This window comes from Callionymus lyra, chromosome 6, assembly GCF_982586985.1.
Source record: "Callionymus lyra chromosome 6, fCalLyr1.hap1.1, whole genome shotgun sequence".
Taxonomy (NCBI): Eukaryota; Metazoa; Chordata; class Actinopteri; order Syngnathiformes; family Callionymidae; genus Callionymus; species Callionymus lyra.
Genome location: NC_141823.1, coordinates 11,860,880 through 11,887,005, shown reverse-complemented (window position 1 = coordinate 11,887,005; position 26,126 = coordinate 11,860,880). Strand labels below are relative to the sequence as shown.

At 40.7% G+C, this 26,126-nt stretch overlaps 1 protein-coding gene across 8 annotated transcripts in view; it reads left to right on the top strand.

Moving 5' to 3' along the window:
* Nucleotides 1-26,126, top strand: part of LOC148076371 (AT-rich interactive domain-containing protein 3B) — a 56,778-nt gene that overhangs the window by 22,896 nt on the left and 7,756 nt on the right. For all 8 annotated transcript variants that reach the window (XR_015711451.1, XR_015711449.1, XR_015711450.1 and 5 more), the window contains exons 3-5: nucleotides 3,050-3,124; nucleotides 3,315-3,387; nucleotides 23,850-24,033. Coding sequence is in view for 5 of the 8 variants with exons in the window: in XM_087793615.1 (XP_087649741.1) it covers nucleotides 3,050-3,124; nucleotides 3,315-3,387; nucleotides 23,850-24,033 (332 nt within the window). In the remaining 3 variants the exon portion in view is untranslated. The remainder of the gene's footprint in view (nucleotides 1-3,049; nucleotides 3,125-3,314; nucleotides 3,388-23,849; nucleotides 24,034-26,126) is intronic.

The window sequence follows — 26,126 nt, the reverse complement described above, 5'->3', positions numbered from 1 at the left end:
TGGTGTCCCCCGTCATCAACAATGAGTGTGGGAATCCCCTTTCCCCCCCCCGCCCCCGAGAAAAAAAGTATTTTCTGGGTGGAACTCTGGCCGTGATTAAGGGTCTGAGGTGAGTGATCATAAGGAGTGGTCCCAAAACACCAGTATTCCCTCTTTAAGTCGACAAAAAAGCAACATGGTGTTAACATTCCTCAGCTGACCAAAGTCCCAGTTCAAGAGCCAACATGCCTATTGGTGGTTAACGGCGTCTACGTTCCAATGACAACTTTTTTTCTACCAGCAAGAGAAGCAGATGTTTTGCAAATGCATCTTTATCTATACATTTGTAGCAAAATGTTCATGTTTTGCCACAACAACATTTTTATTTTCATCATCAGAAGTCATTAATTTGGGAATGGATCAATCTTATTATTTATTTTAATACTTAATTATGGACAAAAATGTTGCATTTCTACAAAGACGGTTTATTTTTGTGTTCTACCTGTTTTATAGTGGTCAAACTAGTTTGTTTTTTTTTGAAGCCGCTTGTCTGACACCAAGCGGACAGTGATTTGTCATTTTAGACCTTTGCACTCGCTTCATGTCAAGAACACCTTGACCTCCTGCTCCTAACAAGCAGAGAGCCTTCACAAAGCAAGAAGGTTATGTTTGTGTAAACACCATTTGTTGATGTCCACGGACTCACAATTGTTCACTTCTAACCTTGTTGCGCTGCTCATGTAATACAACATATCCAATTAAAAAACAACCTAATGAAATTCACATTTTTATTAATTATTGACTCGGGCCAAATCATTATGGTTGTTAAAAGCTTTATGGAAATTAAATCTATTTGCACAACAAGGAAAATATGTCTCTCTGCTCTGAGCCTGTCAAGCGGTTAGTCGTCTTCATTACCCTTTTATAATCCACTGAATTACATTTTCTACCTGGACACATTATGACCTCAGTCTCCGCCCACATTTGACATGTGAATATAAAACATACGACCCACGAGCGAGCACGTGACATCATACATGCCTGCTATCATAATTATCTCCTCTTAGAATCATTTATAATGGTTAAAAGTTAACAGCAGAGGCCATCTGTGTGCAAAGGTCTGAAAGTGTGTTTCCCCTCTGGGGATGAATAAAGCCTTTCTATTCTATTCTATTCTATTCTAAGTCCTTCCAATGTCCTATAGTTTATATAGACCTCCACATGATCGTGATGTCGCAAGTCCTGCAGATAAACTACATGTACAGTAATTAGATAAGAACCGGCCTTTAAATGACCCAGCACCGATTTAGTTTAACTTTTATATATTTTGATATCTTATCTTTTATTTTAAGTTGTTGTTTCTTGAATAAGAGAAAAAGAAACAAACGGGGATAAAAAAAAAGTTAATGTTTTAATATGATACGTTATTATTGACTATATCATTCGTATCAAAACAAATGCATTAAAAATACACTTATTTTCTTTGATATAACCAAAATGTGAGATTGAGTGAATTTTGATCAAGGTTGGGAGCGGCTTAGTTTTTAGTGTTTTTTCAAGTTTTTATTTGTAACTTGGCACGTAACTTGTTGCTCCGATAATGGTGTCTGGTGTGTACTGGACATGAATGTTGACAAGCGCTACACATACACAGAATGAGAGGGTGAAAATGACTTGCTCTCTTGGGCCCTGGCAACCTTTGCCCCCGGCACTCTCGTTTCGGGCCCTGTAATTGTCACTGACCAATGAGCTCCTGGTTGAAACTGGAGCCCGAGCTGAAGCTATTAACGTCCTCCTACAAACGGATCTTGTTTTGATTCCTGATGCTTTTATAGGTTTTGTCTTTAGGAGACATTCCTGCTCTGCACATACCGTGCACCCCTTTCTGCCCCTATTTTCCTTCCTTCCCGTCTTGTGGGGCCATCGCTGCCCCCTCCACCCCACCCTCCTTCCTCCTCCATGCACTCGCAAACATACACACAAACGTGTGTGTTGGTAACTTAGGGCTACTGACCAACCCACCTTCTTAGGCCCCTCCTGACAGTGGGCTACACTCCATGAACTTGGCCACCCGTCACAGCTGCGTTAGGATTGAAGGATGGGGGGCCCTTGTATCCAGCTGGGTCGGAAGACGTGGTTGGGGGCAGGGCACAGATGCAGATGGTTTGGGTCAAATGGAGATGTTTGAGGATGAGGGGGAGGGGATGCAGAAGCTCAGGGGCACAATAACTCCAGAGGTTACTCCTCCAACCTCTGGAAAAAAAGTCTCCTTGGACTTCTGACTGCATGCATGATCTAGTGTGTTTAAGTTGGTCACCAAGTGAGATGCTGCTCGGGTCCCTTTTGGTTTGACGGCTGGAAAGATGGATGCAAAAAACTTGCATGAATTTTGATCCGTTCAATATGTTTAATTTTTTCCGCAAATATATGCTGGATTGTGTTGACTAGAACCCGGATGTGCGACAAGTCACGTTATTCTTGTCAAATATAACATGTCTGTTGAGCTTTTATATTTAATTGTGTTAATATAAGTACGTCAACAACCTTTAACCTTTTGCTTCTCTTGTGAGAACATTTTCGGTTGAACTTCTGACACGTCTGTGAAAGACATATCGTCTTGATCTAGTCCTGAAAGAAGCCTCTAGTATTCCGGTCTGGTCTGTTGATTTTAGGAAGTGAACCGAATTTAAAAACCTAGCACGACCGTCGAGTCGTCTTATTTTCCTTTAAAACCTGTGAAATGCACTGAATGGGGTTTTTTGTCTTTAGCCATCTGCCAGAACCTGTCTGCATGACTACATCAACAAATCATCAGGTGTGATTGTTTATACAGGAACAGGCGCTGATATAAACTGGTGCCTACATGTACGCTAACACAAGTGTGAAAGAGTGATCACAGCAAATAGTCCGAGTGTTTGGTTTCCCTCGTGAAAAGAAAATAAGATCAAAGATGGGAGTGAGAGAAGCTAATTGCACGCGTCACCGTGGATAACTACTGGATCTTTTTGTTCATGCGGTGACTGGAAACAGACTTTTTTTTGGCTAACTTACAATTCTTCTCCTTTTTTAGAACGGCAGCGCAGGATGGGCAGACGAAGCAGACAGTAGCAGAGGAAGAGGGGAGGCCTCCAGAGACTTTGCTAAGGTAAGATATTGGATCATTTAAAATGAAAACTAATGCTAAAAAATGTGACCTGACATCCTTCAAGTGCTAAAGGAAATGCAATGTTTTCTGGTTTTCTGACCATGATCAGGAACAATTTAATACGTGTTTTTTAATAGAGAATTTTCCTCGGGTCTTATTTTCAAAAGCTTCATTCTGCTTTCATTCACAGTTGTACGAGCTGGACAACGACCCCAAAAGGAAAGAGTTTTTGGATGATCTCTTCACCTTCATGCAAAAAAGAGGTAATGATTAAAATATTGTTTTTCGTCACACACCGCGGCACGTTCAATGTTTGACATCTACTGTATCAGTCGAGCATCACCCGGAAGAAACGCTCTGTCGGGTCAAAGTGACCATGTTCTTCCAAATGTACTGTAGAACACCTGGATGATGATCATTAACTCTCACCTGCAGCAACTTCACAGGATCATTTCATAACTCTGTGGACATGGATTTCTAAATGTGAAACGAAGTAACGCTTTATTTGACGCCTATCTATATAACCTATCTAAGGTCAAAAGTCCCTTCCCATAATTTCAACTCATTCCAAATCCATTTATAAGGAGTTATAACCTCATTATAACTCATTGTGAAACTATATAAATGAGTTATACATATGGGTGTCTAATAAACTGTTACCTAAAACTCTTACCGACTGTGAAATGCATCATGGGAATCATCTAAAAAAAAAATAATTCTCCAGATTTGTGTCAGGGAGTTAATTTCCTGCACTCGCACTCTGAACAGAAAAAGTAATAGCACTCCTCGTCCATTTCCTGAGAGTCATTTCCTGTCTCGCTTTGTGGACAAAGTTCTGTTTTTTCATGTGTTCCAAGTATGCGAGCGTTACAGAGACCACTACTAGGCTAATATTGAGTCGTGATTATTTTATTAACACTATAATAAAATGTTCGTGTATCATAGATGTTTGTTTCAAGATGACTCTAATGATATTGACTTTATTTATCTCCCTAATGCTCCCACGGTTGACTTACAAAAGTGTGCAGCAAGTCTCGGTGAAAATCCTCTACTAATTTCCGTCCCTAGAGCAAAGGCCTTAAGGGGTCAGCAGGTGGGAACTGCCTCTGTTGGTTGTACGCTGCTGCCGTATGAAAGCCGACAGGATTTAACTCATTAGTTGATCACCAGAGGTGGAGGCTCAGCCTCAGCCGTACCTTAAGGCCATCTCTCTCCAGTGTGGCTAATTTAATCTGACATTCATTAGAGAGTATCTAAGGATCCTTAAGACCATTAAATGTCCTAGGTCAGGGTCACAAAGTCTTATTTCGGGCACCAGCACCACTAAAGCACTTTATATATACATATAAATATTTGCCAAATGCTGTTGAATCCTACTGAGATCGACCTGATATTACATGTTGGTCTGTTTTATCTTGTCATTTACATCCGATTCAGTACTTTTGTCAGCTTTCAAACAAACGTGAACTTTGAATAAAACTGTAGAATTGTAGAATTTAAAACGACAATCAAACATTTTCAACTGTTATCAATCGACAGTTGATCAAAGAAATATTGAAAAGGATCAGAGAGAAACAGTTCTTTAATAATAATTCATGTTCCTGGAAGTCATTTGCCCCATTTGTGTTAAAGTTAGATTCATGTGGGGTTTTTTTGATTCACTTTTTTTCTTGCATTTTATCTGTTTTCCTTCCTGGAATGTTCCAGGCTCTGACTGTAGGCACAGCTGGGAGCAAATGGTCGTAAAGAAAAACATCAAAACATAGAAAGACTAAATCTAGGTCAAGGAAGATTCAACAACTATATTGGTGTAATTTAGTTTCATAAAGTTTTGGCTGAAAAATTCAGTTTTCAAAGTGACTGGAGATAGTGGAATTAACAAACTGATGTTAGTTTTAAAAAATGCAGTTGAATATGTTTTTGTTTCACCAAATCAGTAATGAAAACGGTTACAGATTAAGGGAGGACGTGGTTTGATTTAATGCTCGACTTTATCCCTCCTGTTGTAGAGGTGATCCTTCCACTGTGGATTTTGTTAACGGTTTACGTCTTGCTCTGTAAACGCCTTATAGAACATCACAGTTGTGTAATCCTTGTCATCTCATATTATCTTAGTTAAATAAAAAGATTAAGCCTCTCGGCATAACAATGATTATCACTGTTTTGCATGTACAAATATCATGAAAAAGAATGTTGCGTGTTAAATCAATCGTGACATTTTCTCTTCCCAGAAATGTCTAAAAAACCGTGTTAAATTCATCAAAATACCTTCCATCAGCGACATCTGTTGTAGGGCAAATTACAAGGCTTGAGCAATACCTCCCATGGTGATTCACAATGTTATTACAGTGGTGCATACTTGACATGGTGTTTCGTCAGGCTTTGATGGGTTATGATGGTCTGTTAGCGTGCATGGTTCATACCTTATTATATTTTGTCGACGGCCATTATGACCGATTCCATGTGTATGCAAGGCTTAGTTTGTTTTGTCAGACTGTGACAGATTAGAACACGTTCATATACAGGTCCATGTGCAACAACATGTATGTGCGCGTGTTCAGACATCGAAACTAAACCTTTTTCCTGGAGCCGCGGCTTCCGAGACGGTCCGGGCTCCTGCAGCCGTGAGGACCCCGGAGGTCTTGTTTTGAGGGTGATGAATTAAGCGGAGGGAAGGGATCTGTCAGGGGCCTGTTAGCATCTCTGTCCAGTGGCAGCCTCTGTGAGCGGTTGTCTGTTGACCCTTTACTCACGCTGGTCTGGCAGAGAAATCCATCAGGTTGACTATAATGCTGCTTGACAGAGTATAGCAGGCTTATATGTGTTGTTGTCACACACTTCATATGAACTTGTAGCTCTAGTCATCAAGGCTGTACGCTATTATCGCTGTTGTCCGTTTAGCAAGACTTTATATATAAAAAAAAACACATCCTGAAAATGTTAAATCTCATCCTGGACTTGCAACCAAAAGGGGTCGCGCTGCTAAAATAGGATTGGGTTTTGTTCTCGTTTGCTTTTTTCTGTCTTCGTCATGTTAATAGGCAGGAAATGAGTGATAAAAGTAAATTGGGTCCGGTGAATCAAAACGCGTAGAGACGTTAAATCAATTTTAAGTCATAAAATTACTTCATAACTGCCGTGCGTGAACCAACACATCCCACCATGATGAAGGACTTAATCCAGTCGTCTTCCAAACACCAAATCAACTGTTTTGATCTACAGCTGGCGGATCCAAAGCAATTGTTTATTGCTCTGACTCTGCGTGGATCTTATGACAATGGATGAAAGCCTTACAGTCCATTAAAAGTATAAAAGTCAATGTCAAAGGTCACCGGACAAAAATGAGATAATTAACAATAAAATGCGAGTCTCTGGACACGAAACTTTGGGCGTGAGTCTGCGTTTAGTGTCAGAAAAAAGTATTTCCCATGTATAGATTTACAGCAGCGAGACTGGAATTGACTTTCCGGATCAAGTTCCCACATCATTATCAGTACAAGTGACCTGCAGTGTGGTGGTGCAAGGGTCACCACCCGACAACGGTTCCGACAAACACTACACTGTCCCTGCAGCGCTCATCTATAATGGAAAAGTGTGAAACCAAAGAGAAGGGGAATACGTGCTAATATAATGGTGGCACAGGTGCAAATGAACCTGCCTGGGCGGTTAAAGGGTCACCTGGTGATGGTTCCATCTGAGGTAAAAAATATGACTGTTGACAATAGGGAGGCCTATGCAACACATCCACCGCAAGCAATTTCATCCACTCTGGATTTGTTCACCCCTCCTTTCGAGAGACAGGCACTTGGCTGACCTCGTCTGTCTCCCGTTCTAGAGTCTTAATCACATTGAACAAATTGCTTGGCTGGATTCCCTCTTGAGTTTTGTGCCAAGACTCTCTTGCTAAATGGTGTTACTAAGCTCTTGTTACTGGCACACTCTTCTGACTTCTTTTTACAACATGCTGGTAATGACACCGATCCATCGCGAACATAATTACATAATCTCAAAAATGAAATCTAAAATTGATTTCACAATATACAATGATTTATGAGAAAAAAAAGTAAAGTAGTATTGGCATAAATATAGTCCTCAGTGGTCCATGCTGGTGTATTTACATTCAAAATCCCTTAATAATTCCATTGTATCGGATCAAATAAGCTGACTCGGTGACCAACCTGAACACCCTAGATCATGCATACATACAACTGATAGAGTGGAAGACAAAAGGACAACTATGTTGGAACAAATGTTCCTAATAAATGTGACTTAAAGTCGTCACCTTGCCAGTTAGTCTCCAGATCCAGCAAACCTCTCCCCCTGCCCTTCTGTCCAGGACTCGGCTAAAGCCGTTGTTGTCCAGCTAAATCATTTGTGTAGTTGATCTAACTAGCTACATGTGGGATTAGTCAAAGTGACATATGTCCTCGCTGTGGCAACATCGCTTCAAGTGTGTCATTATCTCTCCGACCAGTTGATATAAACGGTAATCCTCGTCAGCTCAAGAACTAAAGACTAGAGAGCACGGTGACGACGGTCGACTATAGTTAGAAGCCCTCGCCGCTCCAAATCAACTTATCTTTTCACCGCTTGGCTATTTATGGAAACTTTAAGGACGTATATCAGTGCTATTAGAATGTTGAACGGTCGACTTGAACACTGGACAATGTTTAGACTTGATTATTTAATTGCAATTATTATTATTTAAAAGTTGAATTCAACTATTTGTATGTTGAAAGTCTAAATTATTGAATTAAAAAATGTCAATCATTTTCCTAAATTCTATATTTTTTTCATTCATAGCCAATTTTAAATTCAATATAAAAACGTTTATATAACATTGCCAACATGAGTGATATTTTTTCTTCTTAATATTGAATTTAGAAAATGTATTTTTGAATTATTGGAATATTGAACTCTTTTTTATGGAAATGTTTGATTTCATTTAATAAATAAAAGAGAAAACCAATTTAATTTTAAATAAAATAAAAAGATGCTTAAAAAAACAACATTTTAATCAAAAACTAAATCTCAGTTTAAAATAATTGGAATGTTAGAACAATCATTCAATACACATTCAAAACAGGGAACCAGTTTTATTAAAAACATTTATTAATTGCATTTTATTTGCGTTGTTAATTTCCCTCACGATTGTAAGGTAACCGGTTGTTTGTCCGCTGTGTGGTGGAGATTGTACAAGTGAACTCGGAGGAATCCGGAGATTAAGAGAGACAAATGGTTAAGTGCTTTTCCCACCTCATCGTGGGGCCTCTGGGTCTTGAGAGGAAAGCAACAGCGGAAGGAAAACTTACGAGGGATTCCCATTTCCTGCCTCTGTGCTTAAAGTTTGTGTGTGTGTGTTTGGTGTGTGTCTGCCTGTGTTAATGGTTGAGGAATTTTAGCAGCTGTCTTAAATCCTGCCTTTGCGTGAAGGGGCCCATTGATAGGCTTTACATCACGTAAATGGCAGAAGACACACATCTAGGGCCGGGCTCCGTCTTTATTCCCTCTCTTTTCTGTTCCTCCCCCTTTTTCAGAGGGGCTGACGGATGAGCCCGGTTGTAGTTTTTGTGTGTACTCGCGCGACCGTCTGCCCGACTTTAAAACACATGTTTGTTTCACGATGTTGTTGTGGGCTTCATAAGCCAGGCTGACATCACGGCTCATCGTATCCATTACAGGTTTTGCTGTTTCACCCCCACTGGGAGTGCCGAGAAACACTCCGACACTGGCCCGACGCCACTGACCACCTCAAAGGTTTCGATTAAGCAGATGGTCGGTTGTTTGTTTTGGTTTGACACCCGGCCACTTTCTCATTTCGGACGAGGGGTACGACAACGTGAGGTGGAATGGGGAAAACCTGGGGGTGTGTGTGTGGAGGGGGGGGGGTTAGACCGGACTGTGGAAGCTGGAGGACGGGAGAGGGAAAACGTAAGAGTGATGCAGCCAACTGCCTGTCAGCGCTGTCCACTTGAGATGATTAATGGCCGCAGGCTGTGATGGACAGACGCAGAGAGAGAAAGGCTCCTGTTCCGTGGACTCACCAGTCAAGGTGGGTCGGGGGGGGGGGGGGGGGGGGGGGGTAATGGAGGTGTTCGGCTGTCGAAGTCCGAATGAAGTAACCCCACATGTTGTTCACCATGTACAATGCAAACCAACTCTGAGAGGATACGTTAGAGGAACTTTTCACTCCTGGTTTTACATGATGGGCTGAACTTTTGTGTGTCGTTGAGTTGAACACAAACCAATGTATGATATAAACATTTGAATATGTAAATTCTATAACTTTTTACACTTTATTACTGCCCTATATTTATTCCTGGGCATATTTTGCTCATTCTTTGGGTAATTTGGAATTTTGTTTATATTTTTCCCAATGGGACAGCAGGCGGCAATTGTGTTTCCAAAACGTGTGCACACAACATGCAGAGTAGGATTGCTTAACAAGTACTTGTGGGTTTTTTATTTGAATCTGGATACCCATCACGATAGAACTGCTTTCCTTAGTTTTGAAACCAAAATATGTCCAAATATCAGCTTTAAAAGCTGCTGGAGTTGACTGTATCCTCTCGTCCTCAGGACTGACTGTTCATTTAGCTGCAGAGGATGTGATGACTGCTGTAATCTACAGGCTAAAAGTTGAGCAATACAAAAATGACGCTGTGAATATTTGCATGTTAATTGTAAATTAAAAGATAGATTTTATTTGACACAAACTTTCCCAGCGAATTATGATATAAGTACATTATGTCCAAAAATCATACTAAAAACATGTTGCGTGCTTTTGAATATCAATGTAGTTTCGAAATAAAACAGTGTTGTGGTGCGTCTCTCTCCACCACATGATTGATCAATCCTCCAATAGATTTGTGGACCCAGATGGTAATCCGAAACGGCACATAAATTCAGATAGCTAAGCTTCTTGTTCTATAATCCAGAGAATTTCATTGAAGTGTGTTTTTCAGTTCAAGTTATTTTACCAACAGTAAATGTTGTTTTTCTAAAAAAAACAAAACATTTGGGTGGCTGGCTTAAACAACCAGGTTACAAAGAGACAAGTTTCTCCTTCCAGACCTGTTCTCTTTCTTTTTAAACCCCTTTGGTGTTTGTGGACAAATGTTATTTTACAGCATTAGCAGAGATACTTTTTCATTGAAGTGTCTTTTTAGCCACAAGAGGAAGTTCTCTAAACTGTAACCCTGAGACCAAGATCTCTGTCCACACCAATTACACCATGAACAGGCTCTGGGGGATCCGTGAATGCATTATATTACTCCCCCGGTCAGCCTCACACTGGCCCTCATAACAGGCGGCCCTCTGTACAAACACCACACTACAATAGGAACATTCTCTGACTCTTTGATATGGCCTCATTTTCCTTTTAGTTAACACCCCTCCACTTCTGGAACACTGCTGCACCTGGTTTTGTTACCAGCACAAACACACGCTTTTGTTGCCCGATGACCTATTTAGATGGCAGGTTAACTGTGGAATATTTATGAAATACTTCAACCAAAATAAACATGTTTGTAAACTATGTTGATGTTGTTTTCCGGGCTGTTTATGAGCGATACACTTGCTCAACATTAATGAAGTAATTAAGATTAATTTGACATGTTTTTTTTGGATCAAAGAAATGTAATTTTCTGGTTTTATCCTCTTCTTCAACACCACCTTCCCCCCTCTGTTTATTGTGCTACAGTTACAACCACTGAAACTTGATAACACCATGGGGGATAGGGGCGGAGGGGCTGTGCTGTGGCCTGCATGGTGGGGCCACGGGAAGGAGGGGCTGGATTAAGGGGCCTCCTGTCCCACTCTGAATGATTAATGATCTCCAAATAAGTGGGGCCAAACCTTTTTTTTTCGATTGGCCCCCGTCACTGACGTGCAGAAGACAAGGGAGAGACGGTCCGGTGTCTGAACGTGTGAAAGGGAGGCGTGAAGGATGAACCGGGGTGGACATGGAAATCACAGTAGGAGACAAGGGCAGACGGGGTGCAAGGGTGACAAAAGGGGAGGTTAAGGGAGTCACCGGCCGGCTTGTAGAGACAAGATCGCGGCCTTTCATTTCCTCTTTGGGGGCCGTCTGTCAAAAAGGCTGAAGCCGACCAAACTTGTCCAACAGACAGAAAGATAATCAGGCAAACAAACTTTACCAGCGCGGGGCCCCCTCTTCAGGAAAAGGGTGGATACCCATATGATACCCAGATTCCAACCGCCACTTTGAAATCACTGCCTTGGGCCAGACGCCACAGCGAGATGCAGAGAGAGTTTCATTGAACGCAAATGGCTTCTGGGATCAAAAGATGCTGTGGTGGCCGTGTTGAGATAAAACATCTCCACCCTAAACAAAATTACAAGCCGATGGAGAATTGAGGATATATACGGCGGCACCTCCTTCAACACAAAAGGAAATAATAGCTTAACTGTGTTTATTTATATATTGTTGGGAGTGCCTACTTTAGAAAAAAAAAGAAAAGGGGAAAAAAAAAACTCCACTTCCTTTTCTCATCCCAACCCCCCACTCTGAATTGCCTCCCTGTCATTTCCTCTGTCATTCAGTGAGGCCATTCCTTGGATCACCTCGGCGCTGTCCGTCTTTAATTACGACCATGCTGTACAGGGATTTGAAGCTCTAAGCTGCAAAGCAGGGAGATTCTTAATCACGCCGCTCATAAGTAACTGAGCAGAGGTTGTGTGCCGGTCTGGAGCAGATTCATGCTTCCCGGCGAGGTCATCGGTCATGGTAAAAATAACACCGGCTGCTCAGATCATTTGTGCATCTTGTTATGTCTTCAGTGGAAAACATTTAGCCAAATAATAAGGTTGCCGTGATTTTACATCTGAGAGAAGAGATTTGACAAACTGATCGATGATATGAGTGTTGGCGACGGATCAAAGACGGTTTAAAAGACTGTGTTGGCAGAGGTGTAGATCTTTAAGATACATATCAAAGTAAACTTTTGTTATCAGGAGATCTTTACACTTCTATGTACTTTTGGGATTAAACCATCAACCATCAATCATATATGGCAACGACAAAAACAGTTCTTTATTAATGGCGACATTTTAAACTGGAATTCCTTTTATTTAGTTATTATTATTTTAGGTTTGCCATCAATTACGACTTCGACAGATCGTGGTACGATCATGGCATTAGCAACTGATGCTAACAGTGAGATGCTCGAATTTATTTTCCTTAAGTTAATTGACATTTCTTTGTTTGTTTTTTTGCTTTTAACCTAAGCTGACCAATATTCAAGGTTCTAACTAAAGAGTAACTGTGACATTGGTCAAGCAGAAGAGGTGGAAGTGGGATTAAAGACATGAGCACATTCATAGCAAAATAACTTAAAAAGAGCAAAACACTGTCTTGTAATTACAGATCATACTGTTTTCAGTTTCTTTTTTGGACAGCTTCTTATAATGTAATATTATGTTAATTGTTATTATAATGGAATAACAGGACGTTGTTTCAAATAGCTCTTAATGTCCACTACTTCATAGATGGGTTAACATAAACCTTCTTAACCTGTTCTATGAAGCTCTAAACAAACCTTAAACACAATGTATATACAGTATATCTATATAGTATTTAAGATTGAGAGGATCCAAATCCTGATTTCAAAGGTTAGACACATGGTTGTTAAATCACCATATTTTTGGTAGTTATAAAATGAGCGAACCAACTATGGTTGTTCCGTCGTCGTCCCTGGTTAATATTTCAACCATTAGTATACGGTTTTATCTCTTGAGTAATGTGTGTCCTCCACTTTAGCGGTAACAATGCAAACACGGGAGTGTGTGTTCAGAATCTACCACGATAAAGCCGTTTTCATGCAGCGTCAGAATGTGGGACGCTCGCGTCGGTGCCATCTTCTCCCACCGCCGCATATCTCTGTGTCCAGCAACTACATCTGTGTCCTGTGAATGCTCTTAACGTTTCCTGGCCTCCACACCCTCGTGATGGATGGCACCGAGCACATTACAGCCCCCAGAGGAGCCCTAGAACAGCACAATAGCCCTGAGCTCACTTCCAGTGCACCTCAGCAGCCGTGAGCACAAACGCACACTGAGAGAACGTGACGGCGAACTAATTGAAAACAAGACGCTTGATTTGTACGCGGAGCTCCACCTTCCAACCTTTTGTTTGTCGCGTTGTTGGCTGCATTATTAAATAAAGTCACACGTGCTTATGATGGATCGGTGGGAAAACGTGTATTATCATCCATCAACCACAGTGACACCCGTGGTCAGGTTTGAGACAAAGATTCCACTTTTATCATCTCTGATCTAATTTAGGGATGAAAAACTGCCACCTAATTCAATGGGGCTCCGCATAAGGACATTAGCTGGAATCACTACATGGGAACACTTGCCTCGCTGTCATGGATTCTAAAAGTAATTAGCATCGACGGTAGTTAATTTTTTTTCCAAGATGAGTGCACCCCCCACACCCTAACCTTACATGCTTCCTGCCGCCCTCCACATGTACGTCTTGACTTCCAGCAGCTGATGTCTCTGGCATTGATCGCTGCTGCTGGGGCTTGTCAGCTGATGGCTTTATATGTCAATCTGAGTGTCCATTGATTGATCGAAGCAGTTAGCTCGGTTGGAAAGCTTTCTGGATCAGAGCCTGTTCCACCTGCCAGTTAAGACATCACCGACGACTGCTTACCGGCTAAACCAACAACGGCTACTGTGACGAGCAGCCTCTGTTGGTCTCAGATTACCCAGGATTCATCAGGGTTCTAATAGACTTTTTTTTTGTTTTGTTTTGTTTTTGTTGCTTTGGATTTTTCTTACCATACTGGTTCCACAACAGCCGTCGGACATGTTTGGCTGACCCTCTGAACAGAAACCCTGGAGTCTTAAGTTAATACCGTGGCCCCTCCTTCTATTATGTGTACTACATACCACTTCATGTTGCCGTGACATATACATTCTTGACATTTCTAGTCGTATGTTTACACGGCCGTCGTGTCGATTTTCTTCATCTTGATTTTCCAGTCGGCTATAAATGTAGAGCAGGGGTCAGAGATTATTTTTAAACTTTTTTTTTTCCTGGTCAGACGTTAAAGTTATTCAGTATTCAGGTAGCTGATGAAATAATACAGATATTCCTACCGCAAACTAGTGGACGTACATTTGCTACTGTGGTCCCTGATTTGTACACATTTAACTAGTGAATTCATTACAAAAAACAGCAACTGATTATTAGGGTTTTAACAGAAGACATTAAATGCCAACATAACAAGGTGTGATGTATGGACAGTTTCCTTTAAACTGGATATATGTATCATTTCAGATAAAAGGCAGAAAGTATATTTAAGGTTTATTTTTAAAATGAGAAACTTTAATTATTACTTTAAATACTTAATGATAAACGCACTTGTTGATGACAATTCAATTTGTGCATTAATATCATACTCATACAGACAATCTGTGTAGAGTTGTATTATTAAAAACAACATAAATGTAAGTATGAGGTTAAAAAGGTATATTTAGTAAACTGGAAAGGTGTGAAAAAAGTGGCAGAAATACTAACTGTACTACTCTCCTTTTGTATGATTGTATGCTTACGGTGTATGTGTACACTTAAAATGTGTATATAATTACAGAAATACTGTAAATCTATTTAAATGTATTAAAACCAAATATATTTTACTTGAAAACAGAGAACAAATGTATATTCCAGACAGCAGAAACATAAAAAGAATAACAATTGTATTTGAGGAGCGAAGATATTTTTAACAAATAGTTGATAAGATTATATATATATTTTCCTGGGACAACCTGTACAAATTCTCTCAAAGCCTCAACATTTGATGGCCGCTTTTATCCGATTTCATAATTACTTAAAAAAATAGTTGACGTTTTTTACGATTAACAACATTTTTTTAGGAAATGATGTGGATGGAAGTAGAGTTATAAACCAGAAGTTTAGATTGTAATATCATCATATATTGGAAAGTGCTTTGAACGTTTCATAAAACTAGCTTTTAACTAGATATATCATAGCATTCTTCGTAGAGACAAAACCAGTTCCATGTGTCAGGGGACATTTTTGGTTGCTCATTTGACATCTTTGAAGTGAGTAGTAGTCATAAGAGTTTAATTGGATATCTTGAAAGGTATGTGTGAGCGATACAATTGTTCAACTATCAAAGATGATTTATTTCTTTGTTTTGCTGTGTTTTAAAAAAAAAAATCATCAATCATGCCAATTGAACACCTTGGCAGAGGTATGTACTCCCTCTGTGCTTTCCTTCCATCTACTTTTCTCCAGTTTGGGTTTTTAATTTAACGCTTTACACAAACGGTATGGATTTATTTTCCCTCCACGCACCCGATCCCGAATGAAAGAAGAGTGCGACACGTCGCGCTGCCTTCCGTCCGTCCTCCTCTCCCAGGACTCTTTATCAGTCAGTGTTGATTGGGGTCTAGTCAGTTGATCTGCCGGGTCTCTGCGGACGGAGGAGACTTGGGTTACAGTTTGAGAGGCCATCTCACTTTTCGCGCCATCCAACCTTTTCAATCCCCTTCCCCCCTCTATTTCACCAGGTGACCCATCTTCATGACCCGCGCCAGAGTCATGTTTCTCCCTCCCTTTTTCCCCCCCTTGATCCTGTCGAAAATCCCTTTATTTGGAGGGGAATACGCGTCAATACGTCTGATCAAAAGTGCCTGTCACTGAAAAATGCTCTTAACAAACATCTCATTTTGTCATTTAGCGTCTACGGGTGTCTTCATACTGTTGCTTAACAACCTCCAGAGCGCTCGGATTTACAGCCGGTGGCAGTTGTTTGGAGCGTTGCCAGTTTTGTCATGTTTAACACCGCAGCTTGACGCTTCACAGAAGTTGACTCTCCTGATATACATCAACCGCCTGCTCGCAGTGATGACTCCTAGAAGAATCTACTCTCACCCTTTTTTATTGTGCAAATATAGCTTCGAGTTACTCGAATGTTACTTTTCCTGTGATGGCTCTTTTCGTTCACGAGTCGGTCTTCATGGGTGTGAGGCGTTGCGTACGAGTCGCACCTTGATCTTAACTTTATACCAATCCGGTGAGCGGCTCACGGTCTGTAGCGACAGATTTATTTATAGACTTTAATTGATGACTGCCTGGCCCTGGACCAGCTGCGCTCCAGTGTCATGCCTAGAATAGCGAACGCGTCTATAGCATAATGTTACATTTAACTTACCTTATGTGGACGTATACATCGTCTCTCATGTGATACCATTTGATGATGGCTCGGGCCCGGACTAAAGATAGCAGATTCTCCTCTCTCCCCGGCGCTTTTTACCTTTTATGTCCCTGCCAGCGCATTAAAAATAAAACAAACATGCCCCAGAGTGCTGCAGGCTTCTGACAAAATGTGAGTATAAACTAAACAGCCAGAGGCTCGCCCGGCGTAAAGTAAACCCGAGTCCAGACACTTGACTCTTGTCTCGCGTGAGCCAACATTTGGAAGCGGCTTTTGTTTTACCATTCCTGCGCTGCCCGGGCCTGGACAGGATTCTGGCAAAAGCAGGCGAACAATGAATCAGTCCAGCCCCGTGTTTGAAAATACAGACGGTTCAGGGGGCTAAACCCGCCACTTATTGGTGGCAAGAAAGTGTTGCAGCAGTTTGTGTGGGGAGGTGTTGTGATCAGACGTTAGTGGGGGGGTAGGAGGAGGTGTGGGTGCACTGAAAGGACTCAGACGCTGCTATGAGGCCAGAGGCTGTTTGTGTTGGCTGACACCTTCCTTACAGCCGTAATCCAGTCTTTCTCCAGCTGGCTCACGACCACTCCTCCTTTTTTTCTTTTTTTTTTCCTTCCGTCGTCACATCAGAGTCGGTCTTGATTTCCAGTAACTTAAAGACGAAACTGGATTTTTTTTTTTTTTTGTGGTTTTGAGAAAAAATATGTTGAATATATGTTTTAAAGATTTACGTGTTCAATTGTATTGTACAGAGCTGCAGTCGGGAACGCCAAAGCTTCTTGTCATTGTTCACAGTCCAAAAAACAGCAAATAAACACGACCACAGAACTTAGTAGGAGCCACTCATTACCGCACCCACCTTACAAAACGGTGAACTCCCATAATGCTTATCTACACACTGCTCCCTTGACTGACGGCTGTATTTACATTTTTTTTGCCGTGTAGCTATTACAAAAGGTTAACCTACAGCTATAACTGGTTAGCTGGGCGGCAAAGCACTACGGGGAGCTGTTCAGGTCACCGTTACTGAGAAGGTTGTTGAGAGGAAATGGCTCCTTGTATAGGAAAAGCGGAGTCTTCTCAAATCCATGTCAACGAACGGCTTCTTACTTCATCTATTCTCATTATCCCGTATTAAGTCGAATCTAAAATAACTCCGCCCTGAGCCGGCTGAGTCCGTTTATGGCATTTTGATCTTCTGTTTATTGTGCACGGATCAGCGAGCCGCTCCTGAGTCCAAAATATCTGACTGGGATGCACAAGTTAGCAGTTATATCGGTCGCATGCCTCCCGCTTGTCGCGTTCATTCATCCATTTTCCGCGAGCGAATAAACAGGAAGTCATTTCTATAGTCCTTCTAGTGTTTTTAAACTCTTAACTCTCAATTATTTCCCGCCTTCTTCCTCCTCACTGCCAACAATTGTGCAACTCGCAGTAACTCATTCAGTAAAAAAAAGTTTTTTGCCGCAGGGCCGCCGTCGCGTCGCCTAATTATTTAAAAAATGCCCATCAAGTGTAGTCAGCGATATTTAATTTACCACGACTGGCGTCAGTCGCACAATTGATTTATTACTCATGCCTTTAATGTGAACAGCTGTTTCCTGCTAAAAATGGGTCAGGGGTCAGATAGAGTGACCTTGCTCATGTTTTTTTTTTTTGAGGCTCCAACAAGATAGAAGCGCAATGCAATGTGGGAATGTTTGTCATTTGATTCACATGTTGCTGCCTGCTGGTTTCTGTCTCGGTCCACGGAGCTGATGTTATTTAAGATGTGTTATGTGGTTTGGAGTCTGCAGAATATGATCACGAGTGAAACTACCACGACCTTTTGACGTCAAGAAGTGTTTTTTATTTTATTTTATTGTATTACACGCACAATTGGTGCGGTTTAATAGTTTGTGTCTAGTATTTTTGTCTAGAATACTTCTATATATAATATTAAGATTTATTTGGGAATATTATTCGCAACATTGTTGTGTCTAATGGAAATATATCAGAGTATTGGTGGTTGAATAAAACATTTTAAATGTTATAGCTTCTTTACTTTTTTACCAAAAGGTTGAACTATTATTATTTCTTTTTAATTTATTTCTATACATTTGGTTTTATTGAATAATTAAATGAATTAATTAGAATATTTATTTAGACAATTCCAATAATTAAAATTCTACTTTTTTTTTTTTAATTTTATAGTTTTAAATTCAGTATAAAATTGTTTGCATAACAACGCCTCCGGCACAAGACCTAAAAAAATCCGGAGCTACTTGATCGAACTCTCAGCCAATCATGACAAATGTTATTTAATTAAAAAAAACATTTTTTTAATAGACAATTGAATTAATTTATCCAAAAAAGAATTCAAAATTTAAAAAAAAAATGGTCAACATTTTTAATTCTATTTAAAACTATTCTTCCGTTGTGTCTCCATTAATTTACTAACATTATTTAAATGTTTGTCTACATTTGATTTTATCTCGAAGTAGCCGTCGGAGATTAAATCGTGTCGGCGACTCTGTAATCCGACTTTATTTTTGCCTCCGGTCGTTGAGTGTCTCGAATGTCTTTTGTCGCTCCCGTCTGGTTTTCTATCTCTGCCCTCTTATCACCTGAAGTCTAGCCATTTAACTCGGCCGTGTCGCGCTCGTCCTCACGCTGGAAGGTAGAGGAAGGACCCGGGGAGTGGTTTGGGGGGGGGGCCCTCGGCCACGGCACTTCCCACCAGAGCAACCTTTGACCCCCGGTGCCATTAATCACTAGGCTCCTGATGGCCCTGTCCCTGGAGGAAAATCAGTCCGGGGCAAAGGATGATGGGAGGTGAAGCCTGCAGCCAATTACAGAGCGGCTCAGAGCAGCTGAGTGGACAAATCATAGCTCGATAGAGAGATGAGACGTGGTCGCAGCTTCATTTTCCCGGTGATCGTTCACGAGTTCTTCTGAAGAGACCTGGCGTTGAGAGGCCGTTACAGTCGCTGCGCTGATCAAACGAAATACTTTGGCTGCAATTAAGCCTGTTAGAGTTAAATGTCTCCAGGGTTTGGGGAAACGGAGCAGATGTTGGACTCTGAAGGCTGCGTGTTGAACTCCTCTGGCCCGAGTGTTGCTAATGTGATTTTCGGACAATTACGACATTATCAAAGGGGCTTTCCCGCTGTGCTGGCGGGCCATTGGACCACGCCGAAATCCGACTCCCAAACTGATGTCACTTGTTGACTTATTAATGTCGTTTAAGGTTTCAAAGCCAGCAGATATATGGACGCTTATTCGGTTTCCACTGATCCGGCCCGGCGTTCTGGCCGGTTCTGTCCGGTCCATGCGACGCGCGGACGAGCACAAAAGGGTCTGAATAAAAAGCCGAGATGTGGATTAAAGTGGGACTAACAGCTGGACCGTCATTGTGGGGCCTAGAGCTCTCGCTTCATTTGTTGTCATCTCATTGTTTGTGCTCGAGCCACGAATGAAAACATGGTTTCCTGCTGACCTGCACTTTAATTCACACATCAATAACCCCGTGCCGACCTCTGACCCCTCCAGTTGTACTAATTGTTTGATGCGGGATTGATGTCCGCGGCATCAAACTAGCGACGAGCTGCCGGTGGCGACTCTGTTGCTGAGGTGTCACTGATCTAGTCTCATTTACACAAACATTCACTAAAATACCTTTTTTTCTTTTTCTTGCTCGTTTCTAATTCAAATAATCTGTTGAGATTAGCTGCTATCTTGTTGTCACACAGGCTAACTGGCTCTGGAGATAAGAGGCACGTTTTCTGAGAACAGGTTTTATCTACAACATTAGTAAATACTATGGTGCTGTACAGTTGCAGATCTACCCGCCAGCTATTTAATGAAGTATTTCTATATGTATGATTATTTACAGTCGGATTAAATCCTAATGATCCATCATGTGTTCTGTATTTATACAAGCAGAAAACACACATGTGCCTCAATAAGATTATTCCAGCTTCTTTTAATTAATGATTGAATTTAAAACAGTTTCATCTGGTTTAGAAGCTTCTATTGAACGCATGAGCAAATAAATGCAAGTATTTTATTTAAATGTGGACAAAAAAATGCCTGAACAGCAAGAAAAAAATATCAACGCAACACTGCAAAGTTCCTGTGACTCTATTTACACTTTTTGTCCGATTCCTATGTGCTGACATGGTTCTAATGGAAGTCAATCATTGACACAATCGTGATTTCGAGTCGGAAGACGATTATATTGTGACGTTTGTGTAGTTAAACAGTCACCCCCTGGACTCGCACTAAAATATTGTGTCCAGAGAGTGATGAGACTCGCACGCCATTTACATTATAATTGTTAAATCATTGAATTAATTGTGTTAGTATAACTACATTTACAACTTTATTGACACTAATTGGTCACAGAAAACACCCCCCCCCCCACAAGTTAGAAAATGAACCAATGTTCATTGTTATTAGTAATATTAAAACATAAAATATGTCTGGTTCTGGTTCTGGTTGAATAACTTGATTACTATTTTCCAGTCAGAATAATATAAATGGTGAGTCCGGGGCTTCCCTTGATCAATAACACTGACGTCTCTCCCTCGCCTCGACTCTTGTGTTTGTCGATCTCAGATCCTCTTCTTCTGCATCAGAGCAGATTAAGGAAACTGTGAGGTTAACACTGTTGCTCCATTGTGACACCTGTGTTCTCAGGCTTGTGTGCCTTTCACCACTCACACCTTTCTCAAATAAAAAAGACCACGCCTGTCTCCGGCGAGGCTGCACCGTTTATGTTTTCTTCTTTCTTTTTTTTTGTACATTTCATCCGGTTGAGAAAAAAGCGGGTGTTAATGCGCGGCCGACGACATTAAGTAGGGCATGGGTCAGAGCCGCGGCACCTTTGCTGATCTCCGCTCTTATGCAGGTCCATGTGTCACTTAGGCCCCTCGCACATGGCCTTAAGACATGTTGCTAACTTAAGAAAATGAATCACGGCTAATCTTCATGGCCTGATCACACTGCTGTTTTGCAAAGTCATTAATGGGTCCAAGTCCAGGTTAAGAGCAGCCTGCGGAGGGGCTGAGGGATTGGCTGGCATTAACTGTGGGCAAATCTCTCCTGCACCGGGCCTGGCAGCACTAACAGCAGAGGGGTGTGGATTTACTCCCATAATCCTCTAAATGAGCTTCATTATACTGGCCTATCCAGGACCCCCCACCCCCCTACAGATTAGTGGGCCGTCACAATCCCCGGGCCCCTCCTTCCTACTCCGATCGCTCGGCAGCACATTACATTTTTTTTTAAATTCAACATATGTTTTGACGTGAATCCCTGACATTTGATTGACACGTGAGGTCCTCGTAGTAGAGGAAGGTTGTTCTTGAAGTAGAAGGTCATGTTTTGAGTGTTGAACAAATAATGTGTATATATATGCTTCAAACGACTGTACTTTTCCATTAATAATATCATGACTGAAACTTTATTTAGTAACTTTAGTAAATTATTTAAAAAAAACGAGAAATATTTAAGAACTTGAATGAATTTTATATATAAAATTACAGTTTTTAACGGAATGTTTAAAGCTCAAATTCACAGTACAAAAGTATTTTTTAACTATACTCATTTTACCCTCAGTGTGTCATGTTTATTCCTACATAATTTTCAGCAGTAATCAAACTAGTAGCTGAAATCCAACAATTTTCAATGAAAATGAAACAATTTTCAACTATAATCAAACCATTTTTCAAATGAAATCAAACAATTTTTCACAGAAATTAAACAATATCAACTATAATCAAACAATTTTCCACTGAAATCAATACATTTTCAACTTTACTCAAGTTTTTCACTTGGATTACAGTTCAATAATATTTCATTAAACAATTTTCAACTTTTAATCCAACAATTTTAACTGTAATTAAAATTTAAAAAAAAAGTAAGTTGGTCTAACAAGATTATTTTTAAGACTAAAAAAGGACCAGAGCGATGAAGACAATATTTACTTCAAACTTACATTCATGTTATTTTGTGTTGAACGTACGTGTCATGTGTATATTATGGATGTCATGTGTTCTATAATGACACTAGTATAAATAACACTTGTAGCTCAGGGACTTGTTTTGTTTTGGACCCACAGCTCTCATCCGAAATCTATTTTTTTATTAAGTCAATTTGGCAATCACTGTAGCTTCCTCGGAAAACATGCTTCCTTCAGTGGAAGTGTGCCTGACAGGGGTCCTGCCGAGCTAGTTCCTGTGGTCGCCACACACACAAAGATGTTTTTGTACTGCTTGCTTTTTGTAGCTTCACTACCCCCCAGACCTTTTTCCTTTTGACCACACACATGGATGCATAGACACACTCGACACACACAAATGTACACAAACATACAAATAGACACACAAATACGCATACACACGTATATACACCACCACACACACTCACAAACGCATTTACAGGAACGCATGTACATAGACCCACACAGTTGCACAAACTCAAGACACACACAAACAAGCACACACAGACATGCACATGTAAACACAAACACACATAAACATAGGCAAAAGAACAAAGACACACACACACACACACAATAACAAAAAACAGACACATAAGCAAAAGAACAAAGACACACACAGAAACAAAAAACAAATGGACACACTGACACGCATAAAAAAACACTCAAAGTAACAAGAACACAAACAAACAAACACACACAGAAACATGGACACACAGGCAAACACAGACACACAAAGAAACATGGATGCAGACACACATATACCCTCAAAGTTTGAGGCTCAAACACATAAATATATACACATACATACATATACACAAACACATGCAGAAACATGGACACAGACACACGTATACACAGATACTCACACACACATACACTCACACACAAACACACGCAGAAACACGCACACAGACACGCATATACACAGATACTTACACACACATACATATACACTCAGAGTTACAAGAACACACACACAGAAACATGGACACACAGTCAAACACAGACACACACAGAAACATGGACATAGACCCACATATAAACAGACACTCAAACACACACACACACACACCCCTACACACTCCCTGCAGGCTTCAGTGCAGATAAGCTGTTGACAAGATTAATGAATCTGTATCAAAAGTCTCGAGCCGCTTTGCTTTGTGTTCTTCGTGAATCCCCTTTTCCAGGTCAAGCTTGATTGCCTTAACCAGGCTAATATGTTTTCAAGCCAAATTTAACATGCGTGTGGGAATCATCATGTCCCGCCAGCGTCCTGACACACCGCTATCTGGAGCTCACCAAAGATAGTCAAGACTGTTCCAGCTGGCATTCCTGATTCCACTGTTTCTCGTCATCGGAACAAATCATTGTCGAGCGTTTTCAATCCAAAACCTTGTATTAAGAAAATATGACGTATATATTTAAAATAAAAAGGTCGCTAGCTCAATGCTAATGATTAGCATCAAGGTGACATCTGTTGTATGAAGTTTTCAGTTTTTCTCAACGGTTTTATTTCCACCCACAGGAACTCCGGTCAACCGTATCCCCATCATGGCCAAGCAGGTTCTGGATCTGTACATGTTGTACAAGCTGGTGACAGAAAAAGGAGGCCTGGTGGAAGTTATCAACAAGAAGATCTGGAGAGAAATCACAAAGGGACTGAACCTGCCGACCTCCATCACCAGTGCGGCGTTCACCCTGCGCACACAGTGAGTCCTTCAACGCGTCCGTTTTATGTGTCCCAAAACAAGTGCTGCAAATGTCAGTGAGGTTCTGAACAAATGTTTGTGATCATTTTACAAAATATGGGCAAGACTTTTCACCACAACATCTCTCAACATGTGAGATGTGATGCTGGTACTTCAAGGATTTTAACATTTTCATTCCATTCACTGGGAATGAAGCCACTAATACTCACTTTTATAATCATATTTATAAAAAATAATCAATAATAGTAATAATAATCAATTATAATGATCATAATGATCTTACATATATATAGTACAAACCACAATAATAATCATAATAACCATAATAGTTGTTGTTATGGTTATTATTATGGTCATTATCACTATCATCATAATAACAACCATAATAATCATAATAATGATAATGATAATAATTATACATTTTCAATATTCATTAACCTGCTTGCAGGAAGTGACTATTTATAAAAAAAGAAAAATTATACTGACCCCCTTTCTGTCTTGAAGAATGGAAAAGGCACAACATTTGTCCATTTTAGGATTAATATTTTCAAAATAAAAGCAGTTTTCAACAAAAATATAACAAATATCAATAATACAGTTGTAGTTTAAATGTGTTTGAACTGTTTTGTTTCTTTGTGTGCACATGTGGGAGAGGGTTGTTTGTGTTCGTGTGTGTGTGTGAGTGTTTGTGTGCACGTGTGTGAGAGAGAGATTGTTGTGTGTGTGTGTGGAAGAGGGACAATGTTCTGTGTCTATGTGTGTGGATGTGTGTGTTTGTGTGTCTGTGCAAGTGGATGTTTTAACTTGTGTGTCACTGTGTGTGTCTGTGCGGGTGCATGTTTTTACTTCTGTGTCTATGTTTGCCACTATGTGTGTCTGTGCGGGTGCATGTTTTAACTTGTGTGTGTGTGTGTGTATGTGCACGCTTGTTTGTGAGAGGGAGAGTGTGTTATAGTAATCCACTGCTCAGGTCTGGTCACACAGTTGGTCCTTCATGTAACTGGTCTTGTAGTCGACTCTACGTTAGGATCCAGAGTCGTGAACGTCTGCTCCTTCAAATGAAACGCAACATTTTAGAGTAGTTACTTTCAACAAAATGAACATGTGTGACACAGAAAAAGCTTCATCTTCTCGCGTGTGACGCTCAGCTACTACATCTCTCCGCTGCTCCATCGACCTCCATCGATCTATCGACGTGATCGGAGCCGACAAACATGATTTCGCTGACAGATTGTCGTAGCGGCTTCAGCTAAGACCCTCCTGATGGAAACCATCCAGTGGACGTCACACCTCTCCGTCCTGTCCACCGGTGGGGTCATCCTAATGAGCCCTCATGTATTTTTAATGTCCGTGTAGTGTTGTGCAGCCGAGCTCCGCAGGATCTATCTAATGGCCGCTGCTCTTAGCTCCTTATTGATCCTCCGCTTCACCAATGGTGCAGTCAGCAGTCATAATCCTGCATCTCGACTGAGTGGTGGAAAAGAAAGATTCCAGAGTGACGTCGTCTAATAAACCCACAACAATGTCCGCGACAGGTGTGTCGCTCGATTCCCCAGCGAGAAGCTTTTTTCTGTCAGCGTTCTGGTGTAACCTGATTTTTATTCATGTCAACAACGGACCGTGACGAGAGAAAAATGCGGTTTATGCTGCCGGAGGAACAGGATGTTTGGTCATGTAGTCGTGAAACCTGGTTACTAAACAGGATTCCCTGGTGGCGTAAACATTCAAATCATCCTGGTCGACTCGACAACATCCTCATATTCAAAGATCAATATTTCAGTTAAGAGGCAGTTTATCGCGTTGTCAAAGTTACAAGTGCGTCTCTGCAGAAGCTTGTGAGAGGAAAAAACTATGTGTATATATATATATATATATATATATATATATATATATATATATTATAGCAAACATAAAATGACGAAATAATGTTTTTCTGCCTCGAGTAATCGTGTACTCTTCACAGGAAGTTTTGAAATTTCTCTGATATATTTTAGTTATAGGAAACGTTTGTCTTTTTTGTTAATGTCTTACTTATGCTAAAAAGCACTTCAACAAGATATTTGTGTTTATTTGTAGGGGTGTAATGAAATATT